Here is an 18,571-nt window from a genome sequence, read left to right on the forward strand (position 1 = left end):
TGATGAGGCGGAGGGTGGAGAAGAGTATTTCTGGGTGGATTAGAGAGGAGGAGGGATTTGACTATGGTAGATGACTTGTCAACAGGTAGATTCGTTATATGACTTGTATCCAAATTGCTTGTCAACAGGTTGCAGGGATGAGGTAGTTGGTAGAGAACATTATTTAATAGGGTTGGGGGATAGACTTTTCTTTCATTTATTTTTTTTTGCTTTTTTACTTTTTTAATTTCATAAATAAACAATGCTACTAGTATTTAGTTCATGTATGTGTCACCTCATTAAAATTAACACATGTAAATAGCTGCAAAAAAAATGTAACTTCCTTTTTAATTTTTTTTTTTGAAACATGTGAAGAGCAGAGAAGATCAAAGTTAGATGATCCATGAAGTAGCAAGCAGAGTTAGATACTATCTTTTACTACTACTACTAGCAATAGCATCATGCCAATTACAAGCAACCACATTTTCTTGATCTATCTCTCCAAGGAAATGTAATAAATCCCTGCAATCTACAATCAATACCAACCTAGGCAGTGCAACATTTTCTCACTCAATTCTTTTCTGATTTCCTTCTTTCACCTTTTCTTGTCCAACCAGAAACTAGTAGCATTCTCATTTAGCAAATACTGCATGTCTGAGTCTGACTGCATCATTTCTCATCTAAAAAGATTATAGCTTTCCTCTTTCACTCTTATCATAAGTAGTCACTGCCTTTTCCATTTCCTAAATTAGTCTTTTGAGAAGTGATCAGAAGCAATGCAATCTATAACAACCAAATGTGTATTTCATCTTCTATTTCCTATATCATAGATACACACTTAGCTCAAGCAGAGACTACAAAGAGTCAAAGACCAATTCTCATATTGGGAGATGCTTTGATAATAAATCAATGATACTCGTTTTAACACAATTTGAGCAAACTATCAAAGAAAACTTGAGTAGAGAGATAGATCACCATCTCTCTTGTTGATCAACTTTCCAACAATCTCATCATGCTTGCTGCCAAATGCCACTCTCTTGTTTGCAACTTTCCAACACTACATAGCTCAGTTGATCTTGAGGAATTCAAAAGACTGCTCTTTGCCCAATCATAATGCAAAACCAAGTCATTATTCAATGAAATAATTTAGAATATATACTATTATGTAGTATCCAGTCATCTTTCTAGTAACATGTGTGACAAGTGACAACTCTATGCCTCACAAGAATAAGGCCAATATATAGGTATCTATCTCCAGCCCTCATTTATCAGGACATGTATATTTCACAATGCACATAGACTGCTGATTCCTCTCTACTTCAGTCATGAAAACATACCAATATCTTGACTGGAACCCGAGGGATGATTCATGATCTTCCGCAGTATCAAAGTCCGGGCCATCCTCGTCTCTTGCGTGCACTTGTTGGCTCTGTCTCGGAGCTCCTGTATAGTCTTGATGAAGCTATCCACCTCCTGCCTGATCTCATCCACCGCCACCACCACCGCCTCGTCCCCTCTCATCGCAAACTCAGCATTCGCCAGCAACGACTCGATCACTATCTGAAACTTCTGCACCAGCCTCTTTATACTATCCAAATCATTCAGCGCTATGTAGCTACCAATCTGCATTGAGGTGAGTATCTCTGTCTGTCCCCTCAAATCCCTCTCGTAGTTCTTCCACAACGAGTTCAGCCATTTCCCCATCGAGCCCAGGGGCACGGCGGCCGCAGCCGCTAGAGCAGTCACCACCGGAGGAGCAGACACGGCGGCGGCCACCACAGAGCATATCAGCACTGAGGCAAAAGCTGCTACGAATATCACGTTCGAGACTCGTCTCCACGCCTTGAGCGACTTCAGCTTACGATCGAGCTTCCGCTTCTTGGCGTGCAATCTCTCGAGCATCTGAGACTGGCGCGAGTGGATCGAATTGAAAGCCCTAAAAAACTCCTCCGTGAATGGATCGCCCGCCGCTCTGAAATTGCTCAATTCCTCGAGAGTTCTGGCGTAATTCCTCTCCTCGGAGGCGCCGTAGTGCTCCTCCTGGAACTTCCGGAGGGCTACATTGACGATGGACTCGATGTGGCCGGCGCGCTTGAGGCAGGCGTCGAGCGCGGTGCAGAAATCTAGGGTTAGGAGGCTGTTTTCGAAGTAATCGTCGACGAGATCGGAGAGTTGGGGATTTTTCCAGACGTCGCGCTTGTTGTGGAGGATGATTTTGACGACTTCCTGGTTGGTCTCGAGGAGGCATTCGGTGACCTGGGTGAGGGAATCGAGGGAGAAGGCGCGGGAGTCGAGGGAGAGGGCGATGGAGTTGATGGCGCGGGTGGTGCGGAGCTGGACGGAGGAGTCGAAGCTCCGGAGTTGTGGATCGGAGAGGCAGGCGGCTTCGTAGGAGATGAGGTCGGGGGCGGCTGAGGAAGCATTCGGGGTGGGGTCTGAGATGGTTCGAGGCGGCGGCGGGTGTGGCTGCGGGCGGAGGGAATCGCTACGGCTGCGGTTGATTCGGCTGATTTGAATACCCATTTGTGGAGATTTTTGGAGCAGCACTCTCTCTCTCTCTTTAGTGATTGAGGGAGAGGGAGGGAGCAGTTGACAGTAGTGTTGGACTTTTGACTTGCTATGGATGATGAGAAAACGGAAGGTGGAAAACATAGAATTGAATAACGAAACAACACGGAAAATGCGATTATGTAAATCATCTTCATAGTAGATTCCATCTTAATTTTATTTGACTTGGTATATGCAAGACTAATTCCTCCGCAGCTCTTAATCTATTTACACGTTCACACTATCAGCACTTCTAGATAATTTTGTGCAATTATACTATGAGTTGCAAGATACTACTCTCTAAGTTGCTAGAATTCGTATTATTGACAAATTAACGCAATAATAACGTAGAAAATATGCAAAAATATAGTGATAAACATGTTTTCATTATAAATCATTTCAATGCTAAAATACATCAATATGATCGTAAAATCAATATTAGACACTTTAGTTAGACATTACAATTGTTAATAGGAGTACAACTAATCTATGCGTCGAATATTGTGTTTTTCAGCGTCAAACTTTAACAAGAGATGCATATATTTGCTAGCTGAAAATATCAGTCCTCACAATATAAGCAACCTGAAATATGAAGAACATTAGAGTCCATCCAAGTGCATTTAGTTATATTATTATACTATGACCAGTGCATTTAATTGAGCTTTTAATAGTGCATAAAAATCTTAATGTCTAAATACTGAGTGAAAGTAAGTTCTGAATTCGATTGGTTGAAGGCCCATATATATACCATATCCAAATAATGAGCAAAATAATAGCCCAGATGCTGATCTCATTAATATTTCAAAAATAGAAGGCCTGATTATCTTCTTATTAATATTGGTGTGCAGATGGGCCGATTAATCTGAAAAATGCAAGATGTTGAAAAGGACGTTGGGCCGATCTTCTAGCCCATTATTAAAGAGAAAAATTACACCGTGACCCTATGTTTAATATCGTGATGAAAGAATAATTATGTCCAAATAGAAACATCGATGGCCGCAAATATTCAGATAATCAACCTCTTCTGATGAAGAACTACTATTGTCTCTCTAAGAAATTAATTTTTTTATATTTCCACTCGGATCTCTTCTTCCTCCACTTCTAATTTTGTACTCCCTCCGTCCCATTAAATATGCAACATTTATTTTTCGGCACGAGATTTTATGTAGTTTTGTTTTGTAAACTAACGAAGAGAGAGTAAAGTAAGAGATAAGAAGAAGTAAAGAGGGTATTGTTTCAATTTTTAAAAACATTTCATTTTTAATGGAACAGACCAAAAATGACTATGTTTTATTTCTAATGGAACAGTGGAAGTATTTATTAAGATTTCTTTCGTTTGCTTTTATTTCTGAAAATTTAAGGTTTTTTAAGGTTTCCTATGCAGAAACAACCTCGAACTACTAATACTCCTACTAGTCAATAGTCATTAGTACTATATTACCAACTGAATGGCCAGAATTCTATTTTACAAACATTATTAAATTATTTTTTATAATAATAACAATAACAGTATATAATTACTTGACGTTAATGCATGTACCCTCAGCCAAAAGTTTTAATTCAGTTTTAAATTTCTATTGTGTCGTCAAAGTGAAAATATACATTTGATATTTGTATTAATTTGTAACCAGTTCGAAATTCATTTAATATAGTATTCTTAGAGCACCCACAATGAATGTCCGATCTCACGCCCAATCGTCCGAGATCAGGTTCGGGCTTGATTGGGCATCCATTGCAAGCGTCGGGCATGCCCGAGGACGACCAAGAGTTCGGTCACGACCGATCTCTCACTGATCCATCGGGCGTGAGATCGGGCTCCCATTGCAGGCCGATGCCCGAGCCCGATAGGACCATTTTCCGTTTTTTCTATAAAAATTTTAAATTATTTTTAAACCCTAATTTAAACCACTATAAATACTCAATTTTTCTTCACTTTTCACACACCAACCCTCTAAACCTTTCACTTTCTTTTCTCAATCTTCAATATCCACACTTTCAACAATGGATCCGAGTCAATTTCCAAACCCCCATAGTGTCGACGACGGTATGCCCATTTGAGCTAGAGGTTAAATTTAGATGACTAGTTTGGTTTTTTTTTAATTTAGTATTTTAGTTTTAATGAAGTTTTTTTTTTAGCTAAATGATGTAGTTTTTTTTTAAATTAGGTAATGTAGTGTTTTTTTTTTCATTTGTGGTGTTTAATATAATATATTTTGGTATTTTAGTAATTAAAAATAAAATTAAAAAATAATAATTTAAAATTAAAATGAAAAGTGGATAAGAGATAGGGCATCCACTAGGACTCCACCTTTGCAGAAAGATAGGACATGTTAATATGACAACCACTAGAGTTTTCACTAGGGCTTTCACTAAGACATTCATTGTGGATGCTCTAATAATGAAATCGGCTTATAAATTTTAGATCGAGAGAATGTATGAAACGTTATACTCCTAGTACGTAGTACTACGATTGTGGATATTTTTATTGTATATAGGCTTTTATTTGCTTTTATTTTGGGTGTATATCAAAAATCATGAATACGCTGCTACTGACTAAACATACATATCAGCCAAAGATTAAAAATGGAAATGAGAAAATATTAGTAGCACTTAATTAAATATAATTACATTTTTTTTCAAAAAATAACTCAAACTTCTGTATTGTACTTAACTCCATCAATTTAAATTTTTTTATTATAAAAAAACATATCAAATTAAAGTAATTTTTTATCATTCTAATTGTATTTGTTTAGATGAAAAAATAAATAAATATAAAGTGTAGATATCATACCCTACTTCTGTATCTTTAGACCATCTCCAATCATACCCAAAAATGAATTTTGGTGTAGAAATTTTCTCCAACTATATACCAAACTTAGGGAACGGATCCCCTGCTGTGGAGAAATCACAGCAGGGGCAGCTGTGCTCAAAACGCAGCGTTTCGGAGTTGGCGAACGGCGTCGTTTTCGGTTTCACAATTTGATTCACAATTTCTTATTCAAACGGCAGCGTTTCGGAGAATTGGGGAACGGCGCCGTTTTTGGTTTCACAATTTGATTGACCAGTTTCTTCCACGTTTTCATTTCACTCTAATTCCTCTCTTTCTGATTTTTTTTTTTACTGGAAACTAAATCAATTAAATAAAAATAAGAAATCTGATGTTACTTAGATTTGTTATAAACTAGACTAATCTGTGAAGGAGTTGCATAATTATATTTGGTCGATTTGTATGAGGCAATGGAGTATGTACGCTTGCAAATAAAACCAAGTGTTCCAGGTAATGCATACCAAGTGCTTGAAGAAAAGACCAAGGGAAGTAATTTACTTGAGATTTATTTAGAAACCTGCAATATCTGTTTCATAAGTCCTGCCCAAAGCCAATAATATAAAAACAAATAATAGTAAAAATTAATTATTCCATGTTCGATAATAATATATATTTCCCAATTTCATTTATAAAATATGAAATATGGTTTGGCATACGAAATACATACGTCCACGGAACAAACAAGTCAGTTCTCTAATTTTTCATTTCTAAAGTAAGTCTTCTCCCATTTCTCTAATACGTCATAATCCAAACAGAGTAGATGTTTAAAACATTAATACTCCATTCATAGTTAACATTAGATATAACAATTATAATTCAGCACTTCAAGAGATGCTTACATCAAAATATATATTCAAATGCATGAGATATCTATTATATCAAAAAGTACAAGCATGAATTTCAATGATCTTGATCTTGATAGTTGATGCTAGATATGCCTCCAGAGCTCCATTCAATGCTGCATCGAATAATTGGATCAACTAAACATGTGCATGCTAAGAAGAAAAGATATAGTTTATAGAGGGGCACAACTAATAACAAAGAATAAAAGAGGGTACCATCTTGGACTTAAGCTGCTTGTTCTGCTTGTTATGCTGGAATTTGTTCCATCAACAGAATATAAGGTTTGATCTAATGGTGCCTACATTAAAAAATAGAAAAATATAAATTGCAACAAATTACACCTAAAAGCTGTAGTATAAGTAGAGTTATACCGTTAACAATTCAGTGAAACTTAAATAATTTCCAGTCCTTTCAAGGCATGCATTAGATGTTGGAAGTGTTGGACTTGCAACATGCAATGAATTTTGTGCTCCAACAACCTACAATTATTACAAAATATGTAATTAGCTAACTCATTTTCGAATCTATAGCAGTATAATAATTCTACTTACTTGTGCTTTGTGATTTGGTTTTCTTCGTTTTGATTGAAGTTCTACCCAACTCTTCAATCGTTTCGAACCTTTTGAACCAACCTTTTTCTTGAATCCTTTTGATACCATCATATGAGAAACAACTGGGGAAATCTTCGCATTGCTCCTATTTTCTTGGTCATCTTCTTTTGAACGCATTTCCATTACCTTTTTATAGAGATCAGACATCGTTTCATGCACCAAGGAGAAGGTTGATTGGTGAACAGAAGCTTCATTAGCCAACCTTATAAGCATTTGACATAGTCTCCTATACCGCTCAGCACTTTGCAATTTAGAATTTTCTTCAACTTCATTGCCTACATAGTCGTGCACTACACCAGCTCTAGCTTCTCTTGTCCATCTTTTAAGAATGTAATTCTCCGAAAGCAACTTCACGTCTAACACATCAAACACTTTCACAGAATGACAACATATCAATCCTATCATCTCAAACCTTCGGCAACTACAATGAATCATCTTTGTATTAGGATCATAGGTCACCCTCCATTCTCCATCATGATTGATTAGTTTGATGACATATTCGAATAATGATCCTGACTCATCTTTATGCTCTATATATGCAGCTGCAAACAAGATGAACTCATTCTGAAACAGATCAAAAACGGATGGAGTATAAATCTTAGAAAGTTGCTGTAACATGGGAGAACTCTCCAACCTCAACCTAGGCAATTTTTGGCGTGCCTCAAAATCACACTTTAGTTCGTTATACCGTTTATCCTCCACGACATGCTCAAAATTCTTACAAAATTGTGCAATGCTTAAGGTTGGCATGGTACAATTCTTGATAGTAGAATTGACACTTTCACTAAGTTGTGTGCTTCTCATACCAAGGGTGAAGGCTTTTAAATAGCAACATGCCCATTTCTCCTTCACGTTGTACATATGTTTCAACCACGTGTTGTCGTGGAGATTAAACTGTGTCAATAAGTTACTCCAAGCCTCCTCAAACTTGGCCTCATCCTCAAAGCCATACATACACCTTTTAAAATCTGTCAAGAAACACGATCCTTCCTTCATAAGATTTCCCAAGTGTTTGATTCCATTTTGCATTAAGTGCCATGTGCATAATCCATGAAATGTATCTGGCATTACCTCGTGCAAAGCTTTTGCCATTGCTCGATCTTGATCGGTAAAGACAGTCAGAGGCCTTTTGTTTTTGTGTGCCTCCAAAAAAGTTTCAAACAACCATTTAAATGAAGCTGTTGTTTCATCATACAAAAGTGATGCACCGAAAATCACAGCTCTTCTATGATGATTGAAACCTGAGAACACGGCAAGGGGTCTATTATCACGATTAGTACAATAAGTGGTATCTAATGACACAACATCGCCAAAGTACTCATAGTCGATCAACATTCTTGCATCTGCCCAAAAAACATTAGTTATCTGCTCTTCCATATCCATTTGGTTCGCATGATAGAATGACGGATTTTTGGATAGTTGATCTTGAAAGTATTTCATTAGACAACCGACTTCACCATATACCATGCTTCTCTGTCTCTTAGTACGAAGATAATTCTTAGCATCCAATATTGTGTAACCAATGCCATCTCTTCCTCCAGCTTGTCTACTCATCAAATTAAAAGACGATTTCTGATTTAGCCCAACATCATCCGCCAAATCTATCTCATGGGCTTGAACTTCTGTAATGCGACGTTGAGAAGATAACATATGTACTGTCTCGGGGAGATGAAGAGGATGATTATGCTCTTCAATAAACTCGTTTACTTTATACACACCATTCACATAAGTCACCCCCAATCTTACTTTACAATTTGTTCGAGTCTCAAGTCAAGGATTTTTTCTCAATGAATCTCTTTTGTCTTCTTGACGCACTCCTTCCTTACAACAAACATATTTATATGATGTTGTTCGACCCGTTTTTTTGCATTTGTTAAAATAATGTTTCCTGACTCCGAATCCAGCTTTTCCGCCGTATTGAACCCAAAACATCCAAGCATCATCTAAGCTATCAAATTCCATACCAACTTTAGGCTTCAAATCAATATCTGGACTTGTGTTCATGGTGACAAATTATTGCAAAAGTCTGTAAAAGCCACAAAAAGAAAATATATAAGGAAAAAATGAAATCACATAATACATATGCAATGCTATGTTCCTCTGTACTAGATAGCAAGCTCCATAACAATCAAAACCAATAATATGTTCATAAGAAAATAATATTGAGAAAATAGAGTATTTCACTACAGAATGTCTCCATCCCCATAAAACATTAATAATAGAAAAATGTATAGATGATTTTACATTTAAATTGAATACCTGATGCTTATCAACAATGAGAAGCTTTGAGAAGAAAATTGCATAGAGAAAGAGGAGAGCAAAAAGTCGCGCAGCTTTGAGAAGAAAATTGCATAGAGAAAGAGGAGAGCAGAAAGTCGCGCGCGCCTTTTTTTTTGGGAAAGATTAAGATGAAAAAGTTAATGATTCAATTTCTATATTCTAATATCCAGAAAAATGAGGCAAAGGAAAATATTCAAAATAGCGTATTTCGGAAGAGAGAGGAAGTGCAGAAAATTAAAAATTATAGCACTTTTTTACTATTTTAAATTAAGCATGCAATACGGTGCCGTTTGGTCTTGGTCTTTTCTTCAAGCACTTGGTATGCATTACCTGGAACACTTGGTTTTATTTGCAAGCATACATACTCCATTGCCTCATACAAATCGACCAAATATAATTCTGCAACTCCTTCACAGATTAGTCTAGTTTATAACAAATCTAAGTAACATCAGATTTCTTATTTTTATTTAATTGATTTAGTTTCCAGTAAAGAAAAAAAAATCAGAAAGAGAGGAATTAGAGTGAAATGAAAACGTGGAAGAAACTGGTCAATCAAATTGTGAAACCAAAAACGGCGTCGTTCCCCAATTCTCCGAAACGCTGCCGTTTGAATAAGAAATTGTGAATCAAATTGTGAAACCGAAAACGACGCCGTTCGCCAACTCCGAAACGCTGCGTTTTGAGCACAGCTGCCCCTGCTGTGATTTCTCCACAGCAGGGGATCCGTTCCCCCAAACTTAACCCATTTTTTATGTTTTTTTTGAAACAACACCAAATCTGGTGTTACTGCAAATCTTTTGTGAGACAATAACTCAAAAATTGTGTAAATTTTGAATTTGGTGTAAATGGTTGGAGTAAAATTACTTTTGGTGTGACATATACTCAAAAAATGAGTTTGAGATTGGTGGTTGGAGATGATCTTAGAAGCCAACTCAATTTCTAGTGGGATTACTGTTGTCAATCAAGTCAACCTAACATACTTCGGCCAATCCTACTAGGTTGTGGCTTTGAGTTATTTGAATTAGAGCTAATCGATTGTGATTTTTATCGGGTTATAATATTTAACTCAAAACCTAAACATTGGGGGTTAACATTCGGACAGTATATAGATTGGTTAGATGGTGTGTTGTAGTAGTAATTTTTTTTTTGCAATGTGTAGGAGTATTTATGACTAGCATCGTTCAAAATGTATGTATACGTTTACTGTATTTGTATGTTACTTTATACATAAGGCAGAGGCTCATTCAAAGCCGTATAAGAGTGTACATATAAACTGAAATATGAGCTACATACACAGTACCATATAGTCTAGGGTTCTAGAAAGTTGAGAATTTGGTTTAATCTATTCATCTGTACCTTCATCTCCGCAAATAATTAATAGAGAAGGATGAATCTTTACCAATTAAAATTTTGGAATATTAGAGGTGAATGAACAAAATTGGACAACAAAATCGAAATTTCGGATTCTCAGACACCCCGAAATCCAATGAGGATTTCATGACTAATCCCTTTCTTAATTAACAAATTAACAGCCCCCATTTCATTCACTCACATGCGCTAATTTAACTGTGAATTTCGGAGCTGTCTTGGAGTAGAAATCAAAACAAAGATCTTCTTCCAATAATTAATACGCCTAATTTCCTATTAAATATGGTTTACTAACTTTTTTTTATTGTTGAGGGTCAATTATAATTCCTATAGCTTATCCAACTTAATAAAATTCCAAGAAACCTTGAGGCCTCAGGGGCTTGGAAGAGTCAATTTAAATTTAAAGTTAAAGTAAGACTTTGTACGAATGCTAGTACCAAATTTGCATTATGATTAAACGTTTATAGTTCCTTCAAATAGACACACAAATTAAATTAATGTTAACAACTTTTGTAGTTGTGACAGCAATATTAATTCTTAATTTGAGTGAGATATTGAGACTGACTTGGCTGACACATAATCGTCGTTTTTAGCTGCATTTAATTTTATGAAGTCGACCTTTTTATATGACACATAATTTATCCACGTAAAACATAACTTTTTACTGTTAAATCAAATACTACTACCAATTTAAGGGAACTCACGATACGAAAGAGAACTCATTAGTCCATGTAGTTATCCCAAATTATTAAGTGAAAATTAAACGTGGAAGCATATATAATTTTGTAATTTGTTACTCACTAGAAATAACTTTTCAAAACCTATTTCGCATCATATTTGAAAAATCAAGCAAATAATGTTCATGAACCGCATGTGATTAATTAGTAGAGGTTTAATGAATTCGAACCAATAAGCTTTCATTCAAATACTCATTTTACCACTAGCTAATAAAAAGAGATGATAATAATGGGCAATGTCCAGTCATGTGGCTGTCACGTGACAGCATCTCTTCCTTGTATCGCGCAGGGCTGTCTTAGTGCAAACAATACTTAAATTAATTTGCTACACATTCATGAATTAGCAATGGACCATATAAACCTGCTGGTCCACTGTTTGAATTTCTAGGCATTCTTGAGTGTATTTTGATCCTCTACTGTCCCCTTCATTTTATTTTATTTTATTTTCTATTTTAGACCCCACTCCTAATCATACACTCTCTTCTCTTGTCCTCAACTTGGATATTTTCTTCTGTGAAAACACTCGTGTGCAATCTTCCAAGATCTTTCAATTTTGTCAGATTTACACTATATACATAATTTAATGTTACACATAGTATAATTATTAAGAAAAAAAATGGGACTATTGTAGGTATATAATTCTTAAGGCATGGTGAAACACTAAGCAAAACATGTTTAGCACTGCCTCAAATTCCAAGAGCAATGCTTGTAAACAATTCAACCCTGGTTGGAATTAAAGATGCCAATTTCTGTAACACCATTAATGTTTTTGAATTAAGCTTTATTTAAGAGTTTAGATTTTATCAAATGTCCCTTTACTGTCCCTATTAAGGAATCTCACTGTGAAACTGCGCATTAAAATAATCACTTCACCACTTCAGCTGTGTGAAAGTATCACTTCTGCTGTAATGTTTGACTGACTCACTGATCAACTACAACTACCATCCTTTATTGCAACAAAATTCGTACCAATTTCCATAATAATAATAAAAAAATTTAAATCAAATAAAAGAAGATAACAATTCTCCTATGTATGAATGGGGAGTACAAATTTATGTAAAAAATCTTGGTAGATTCGATCATGTAACGTTTCGACTGGTCTATTGAAAATTCAGTAAACATATAACTGTGTGGAAAATATAGTATGACAAAAAAAATTAAAGCAAACTCAAAAATATGATAGGTTATAAATTATAATGTATTGGGGCCAAGCAACTATGTAGGAGGATGATGCCTGCATTAATGATGCAACGTGGCAACCAGAAAATGGGCCATTATAAGAACCCCCTTCTGCCCCCTCATTTCAAACTCAAACCACTTCTCAATTCTCATCATTCTTGAGAGAGAATCACCTAGCAAGAAATTCTTCTTTTTCTTGAAATCAAAATTTTCTTGTTGTTGAAGCAGATTCAACTTAAATGGAGATGAAAATGAGGGACGAGTCGTCGAAGAAGCGATTGTCAAGCAAGAAATTGGGAAGATTCATGAAGGAACAGAGAGGAAGGCTCTACATAATGAGGAGATGTGTAGTTATGCTTCTTTGCTGGCATGACTGAATTTTTTTTCTAAATTAATTAGGTTTAGTGAATTATTGTGTATGTATGAATGTATCCATCCCCAGGAAAGGATTTTGCTCTCAGTTAGTTTCTTTCTTGGCCTTAATTTTACTGTCATTTTATCCTCTATTTACTGTAAATATCTATCCTACCATCATTTTCCCTCATTAGTGAGATCATGAGTCTTTTTCCATTTGTGCATGGTATTTTTTTCGTATTTTAGTAGTGTAGTACTATCATTTCTCATATGATGATGATTATGGTAGCTAGTGAGCAGTTTGGCACTATTGCATATTGTTTTTAAGTTTATTTTCTAGCAACAAATTAGATAAATTCGAATAGCATCGCGTATGTAATAATTGGAGGTTGCATTATTAATTAAGATAAACAATTATGACATAAATTTCAACATAGTAATGATGGCTCTTTTGGCTGAGAGTATAATATGATTGGGAAATTTGCTCCCATACCACAAATTGACACCTTTTAATTATAAACTACTAGTACCATTTTCAACAAATTTATCATGCATTTCCATATTATAATATGATCCCTTGGTTCGTAAAAATTTTCAGTCTTATAATTCACTCCAAAGTGTGACCAATATAAATACTACTACTACTACTACTACTACTACTACTACTACTACTACTACTACTATATTTTTATTCCATCAAAAGTTAATACTCCACTATACAATATCACGCCGAAGAATTAGCCTCTCAACCACCACGTGCATATTTATAGTAAACCATTTATTAAAATTCCAAAGGTAAAAGTAAAATTTCATGAGACAGAAGTCTCCTAGTTTTAATGGCATTCCTTTGTCCCACTCTCCTCCACTTTCTAATTTAAAAAAATATAATTTGATGATATTAAAACTATATATACTTTAAATTATTTGCACCAAATTAGTCATGGTCTTAATTTCTTGTCAGTCTGTTGAGCTTAATATTAAAACCAGTTGAAAATCATATTGCAAAAAAAGATAAGAAAAACCCAAAAATGTGTGGCAGTGAGTGAGAATTGAATAGGTGATGCAGTTTTTGCCTTAAAAGGGGGAAGACAGTTCAAAAGGAAATATGACTGACAATCAGAATCAACCAAAAACAAAATTCTGCAATCGCAGAATTAAATGACAAAATTAATGAAGATAAGAAAGGTTAGTAGGGGCTAGAAAAACTGCAGCGCCCCAGTCATTTAGTTCAGTACCCTTTTCTTTGTAATTTTTGATTAAATGCATTTTTTGGGATTGTTCCGTTTGACTTAACAATCATTTTGCACTATAAATACTTATATATAAATATATGAGTCACAATTTTTTGGTGACTCACATAAGTCGGAAGTTATAACTTATAAGCTCAATTGAACTGTCTATACCTACTCCATTTGCCTAGTTAATACTCCTACTAGCATACCACAATAATTATTCTTATCATCAACTGAAAGTGGGCGCCACAAGAGTTTATGTAAAAATGGATTTTTATAATTTATTTATCCTTCTATTAATATGTATAATTACAAAATACTCTTAATCTTGACTCGTACATAAGAGTCTGAGAAAGTCACACCAAAGAATTCATTATATAGCCATGGGGCTATTAAATTAGGACAACCTAAATAAGTTTGACTATGTATTTATGAAAGAATGAGCTTTTTAGCACTAGTATTATTAATGGTTCAGTATTGGTAATTTTATCGTTCAACATTATATTCTCTCATTTTATTTCAAGATGGAAGTAAATAAAATTACTACTACTCCCAAATGAGAAATTCTCACCTACCCAATGAAACGTGGCGATATGTTACTATTTGCAGGCGAATCAATCACAATTAACCATATTTGACTCCAACTAAAATTACTATATATACTAGTATAACATTTTATAGAAATTTATTATTTGTTGTTCCGTTGCCATAAATGAATTTTCCTTTAGAAAATATATACACCTTTTTTCGTGAACAGAGACATCAATTCCTCTTCGCGTATACTCCTATTACAAGGAAATGCACGTGAACTAAATTTATTTCTCTTTTTTATATTTTTTCTTTATTTAAAACTTAAATTAATTGTGACTATAATCTACTAGAGTATATATATACCAAATCTTGAAAACTGATGACTTTTTTTTATTTCTTAGACTAGCCTAGACCTCCCACTTTCAGTTTGTTTTTTTTTTAAACCAAACATATAAATTTAATGAAGTGCACAAATGAGAGGATCGTCCCACATATGAGATATTTTAGGAGGCAAAGTGTAAATCCAATTACTATGGAACCGATGAATATCGTAAAAACAAGCAAAGTGTATCATTCAAAAAAAAATCTTTTGTTTGTCTCATCTCATTGCATGTATCCGATTTCTCTATTTCTTTTTTTTTTTTTTAACTTTCTGCAGGACTAAATATCCAATTTTGACTTAACATAGATTTAAGATATGTAAGAATGAAAAAATTAATGTATGTAAAAGCGAGTGAAAAAATTATAGAATGTGAATTATAAGTGATAGTACTAATTAACAAAAGCTTAAATCGAAAAGACGGACAAAATGAAAGTCAAAATTTTCTAATAAATACATATAGTAAGACGAAAAAATTAAAATATGAATGTACTCTCATGTATAGAATTTAATGGTACCTCCTTTTTTGAAAAGAGGAGTTGAAGGATAAAATAGCATGTGGGTTTGCTCCCCATGAAAGGACTATTAAATGTCGTTACTTGATCAACTCTATCTTTGTTTTTGCTCCCTAATATTTTGTATTATTGCCTTTTAGCTCCACTCATCAGCCATCAAACATAATCAATTTCATCCCATTTTAATCTATTTAATTATTTAATTCCCTTTCTTTTGTTCCTATATATGTAACTTAATTTTGTTGCCTGAATCTAGGACAAGTGGTGCCCGCAATCGGTTCCAAATTTCCTATACAAATCTAAGCAATATTCGTGTAAAATAATATAATATCAGCCTAACTCAAAACTATTAATACATTGGCTTTCATTCCTTGGTAGATTAATTTAACTAATTTTAAATATTGAAATAAATAAATATAAATATTACATCAAATAGTAATTAAAATGCTAGTGTCAATTAATCATGGTTTGAGACTGTTCTTTGAACTATGCTCTATTCTTTTTCCAAAACTTTATTTCTATGGAAATATACAGTAATTTATTTATGGTGTTGAAAAAGTGTGGAAGGACAGTTATTCAATTATGCATGATATATTTTAAAAAAGATTTAAATTCAAAATCATTTCTGCATTCAAGCCCTTCTCTGAGGTGTGGGCCGTGGGCCGTGGGCTCATGTACATGATTGCGGACCGGTAACATCCCTATACTTCTGAATTGCTATTTTTTTGTTTTAAATTAACGGCACCGTTTTGATCTGGCTTGTATAGTAATCTTTTTAAACTTTGAAACATGTAGATTTTTAGTAGTACTTAATTAAGAAATATATGCACAAAGTGGTGATTGCAGTCATAATAAAACCGGTACAAATTATTGAGGCCAAAATTGTTCGTATGCGTAAAAACAGTAAAATGATCTTGTAATATAGTACATGCTCATAAATTCGTTTTCATTGATATAGTAGAATTATTGCCCCACTTTCTAAAGCGTGCGGGGATGACAGAATGAGATGAGTCGACATTCACACTTTTCGTGCGTATTTGATGTGATGTTTCACTTTATTTTTCATTCCGTATTTCAATTATTTGAAAATTTTAAACATTTCCATATGCATATTGTGTATTTACCATTTTTTAAAGTTTACATATTCGGAGGAGCAAGAATAGACCGCCTATAAATAAAGTCAATAAAATGCAGATTTCAATTTTATGGTACAATTGATCTACAAAAACAATGTTGACTTTCATTTTGAAATGAATATTATAAGAAAAACATTGCTAAAAGTATAAGAAGTGGAGTAGATCTAATTAAATGCTTTTAATTTTATGTGCTGAAGACACTCAAGTAAATAAGGATATATTTATGGGTGAGGCTAATTTTCTATAAACACTACACAAAAGTTAGGCCCACCAATTAAGTTTTCAAAGATGTGATTTTCATATGAAACTTACTTTTTTCACATATCCTATACGTGTACTAGCTAATTTTAAATTCTTAATCTTCTTGCTGAATTGCGACCCTGACTTTTCTCCTCCATCCAATAAGTTAGGGTTCAAATTTTCACAGGATAACATAACAGAGAACAATTATTGATAAATCACTTTATTATGGAGTAGTTTTCTAACAAGCATGTTACTATTTAAAAAAAATTAGGCCCATCGTTCAAGCAGTTATGAATTTTGAAATATGTTTTTATTTGAAATTCAGAAAAAATCTATAATACGGGTTAAACTCTTTTTTTTTTTAAAACGGATTAAACTCTTTAGTCACAAATAAAATGTTAGAAGGATATTAATATCGTATATACAGAAATACCGTATAGTAAAAGTGTAAAACTATGTATAATTTTCCGTTAAAATAAACCTATGTATTTAGTCGGTAAAATCAGAAGTAATTTGTGTATTACTCCTTTTAACAAAACAGATATAAGCACAAGGTATACGTCGTTGTTTTTAGTCAATAAATATTTGAGAATTTTTATCACTTCATTATTTACTACTCAAGATCTTATTTTAAGTTTCCTAGAAATACCATGCAGAATTTGGAAATGGGCTAAATACTGTTCTCGTGTACTGAGCTCCTTTGACCCTTTTTAGAGAATTGAGGATATTTCTAATTGGGCCCAAAATATTTTAATATTGGACAAAATTTCGAAATGGGCTAAATACTAATTAATTAGTTTTCACAAACAAACTTGTACATGAGACCCAAAAATTTCGAAAACAATTAAGGATATTTTGGTAATTAATATTTTAAATTTAATCTTTAAAATATGCGATTAATAAGCTAGATTAGAAAATTTAGAGTTATATCTCCAGATGGAACTGAATCAGCAAGGTCATACTGTAATTTCTTTCTACTCTTTAGATCAATAAGTAGTATAAAAAACTATTATAGAAATAGGACTTCAGAAATTTGTAAGTTTGAGTTTAAATTATGTTTTGATTTTAAGGAAAATATTATCAAGAAAATTGTGAAATGTTTTGGGTCCCAGTATAGAATATCTGGCTCCGCTAATTAGTTCCATCCGTCCCAATAATTTGAATCCGTACGGTCTATGTACATGTAAATTATAAAAAGCATAAAATGATGAAATTGTTACTTTACTAATAAGCTAAGACTCCAATTATTTTCTATTCTCTTTTTACTTAAATGTATAATTAATGAATAAGTATAAAATACAAGTATCCGCTATCTAAATTTGTTTGTATAATACCCAAACCCTACCCAAATAAATCACATGCTATTAGTCTATTATTACCCTCCCAAGCTACTAGCACTACTAGTGAAACATTCTTAACTAGCTTCAACTTAATAAAAAAAAATACTATATATATCTTCAAAATTGTCAGCACAAATGCACAGATTATTCCAATATGCAACTGTAGATTTTTTTATAAAAGACAATGGCATGCATAAAATACATTATTAAAAGACAATGATTCCACCATTTTTCATTTTTTTTGAATGATATATACATAACCAACATAATCTGTTACATCAATCTTTATGCGATCATTAATCAATACTTATAATTTCAATTGAAGGATATGTATATGTCCATTTTTGTTATATCTTCTTTTGAAATATTAAATCATGTTTGTCCATATTGTGTCTTCTGCCTTATGTGGTTGGAATATTCATTTGAATCTTGTGTTGTACGGCATTCTCTATATTTTATCATCTTGCTAT

At 33.7% G+C, this 18,571-nt stretch overlaps 2 protein-coding genes and 1 pseudogene across 3 annotated transcripts; 1 reads left to right on the plus strand and 2 right to left on the minus strand.

Annotated features, from left to right (window-relative positions):
- Nucleotides 1–298: 298 nt before the first annotated feature.
- LOC125203712 (UPF0496 protein 1-like) lies at nt 299–2,652 on the minus strand. Of its 2 annotated transcripts, XM_048102131.2 has the most exons (2): nt 1,317–2,652; nt 299–1,072 (listed from the first exon to the last, which is right to left on the minus strand). In XM_048102131.2, the coding sequence occupies exons 1-2, from the start codon at nt 2,629–2,631 to the stop codon at nt 1,065–1,067; spliced, it is 1,323 nt and encodes a 440-aa protein (XP_047958088.1). In that variant the 5' UTR covers nt 2,632–2,652; the 3' UTR covers nt 299–1,064. The 2 variants fall into 2 exon arrangements, with proteins under 2 accessions (XP_047958088.1, XP_088916664.1); XM_089060538.1 differs by having other exon boundaries at nt 299–2,649.
- Nucleotides 2,653–6,253: 3,601 nt separating this feature from the next.
- LOC125206846 (protein FAR1-RELATED SEQUENCE 5-like) lies at nt 6,254–8,811 on the minus strand. The gene is made up of 4 exons (XM_089061616.1): nt 6,748–8,811; nt 6,568–6,675; nt 6,412–6,494; nt 6,254–6,311 (listed from the first exon to the last, which is right to left on the minus strand). Exons 1-4 carry the CDS (start codon nt 8,455–8,457, stop codon nt 6,254–6,256), a joined length of 1,959 nt encoding a protein of 652 aa, XP_088917742.1. The 5' UTR covers nt 8,458–8,811.
- A 3,676-nt stretch (nt 8,812–12,487) lies between these two features.
- On the plus strand, nt 12,488–12,941 carry LOC125203452 (small polypeptide DEVIL 4 pseudogene; annotated as a pseudogene).
- Nucleotides 12,942–18,571: the final 5,630 nt, after the last annotated feature.

Source organism: Salvia hispanica, chromosome 6 (genome assembly GCF_029641045.1).
Source record: "Salvia hispanica isolate PSC_SH4W2 chromosome 6, Shi_PSC_v1, whole genome shotgun sequence".
Lineage (NCBI taxonomy): Eukaryota > Viridiplantae > Streptophyta > Magnoliopsida > Lamiales > Lamiaceae > Salvia > Salvia hispanica.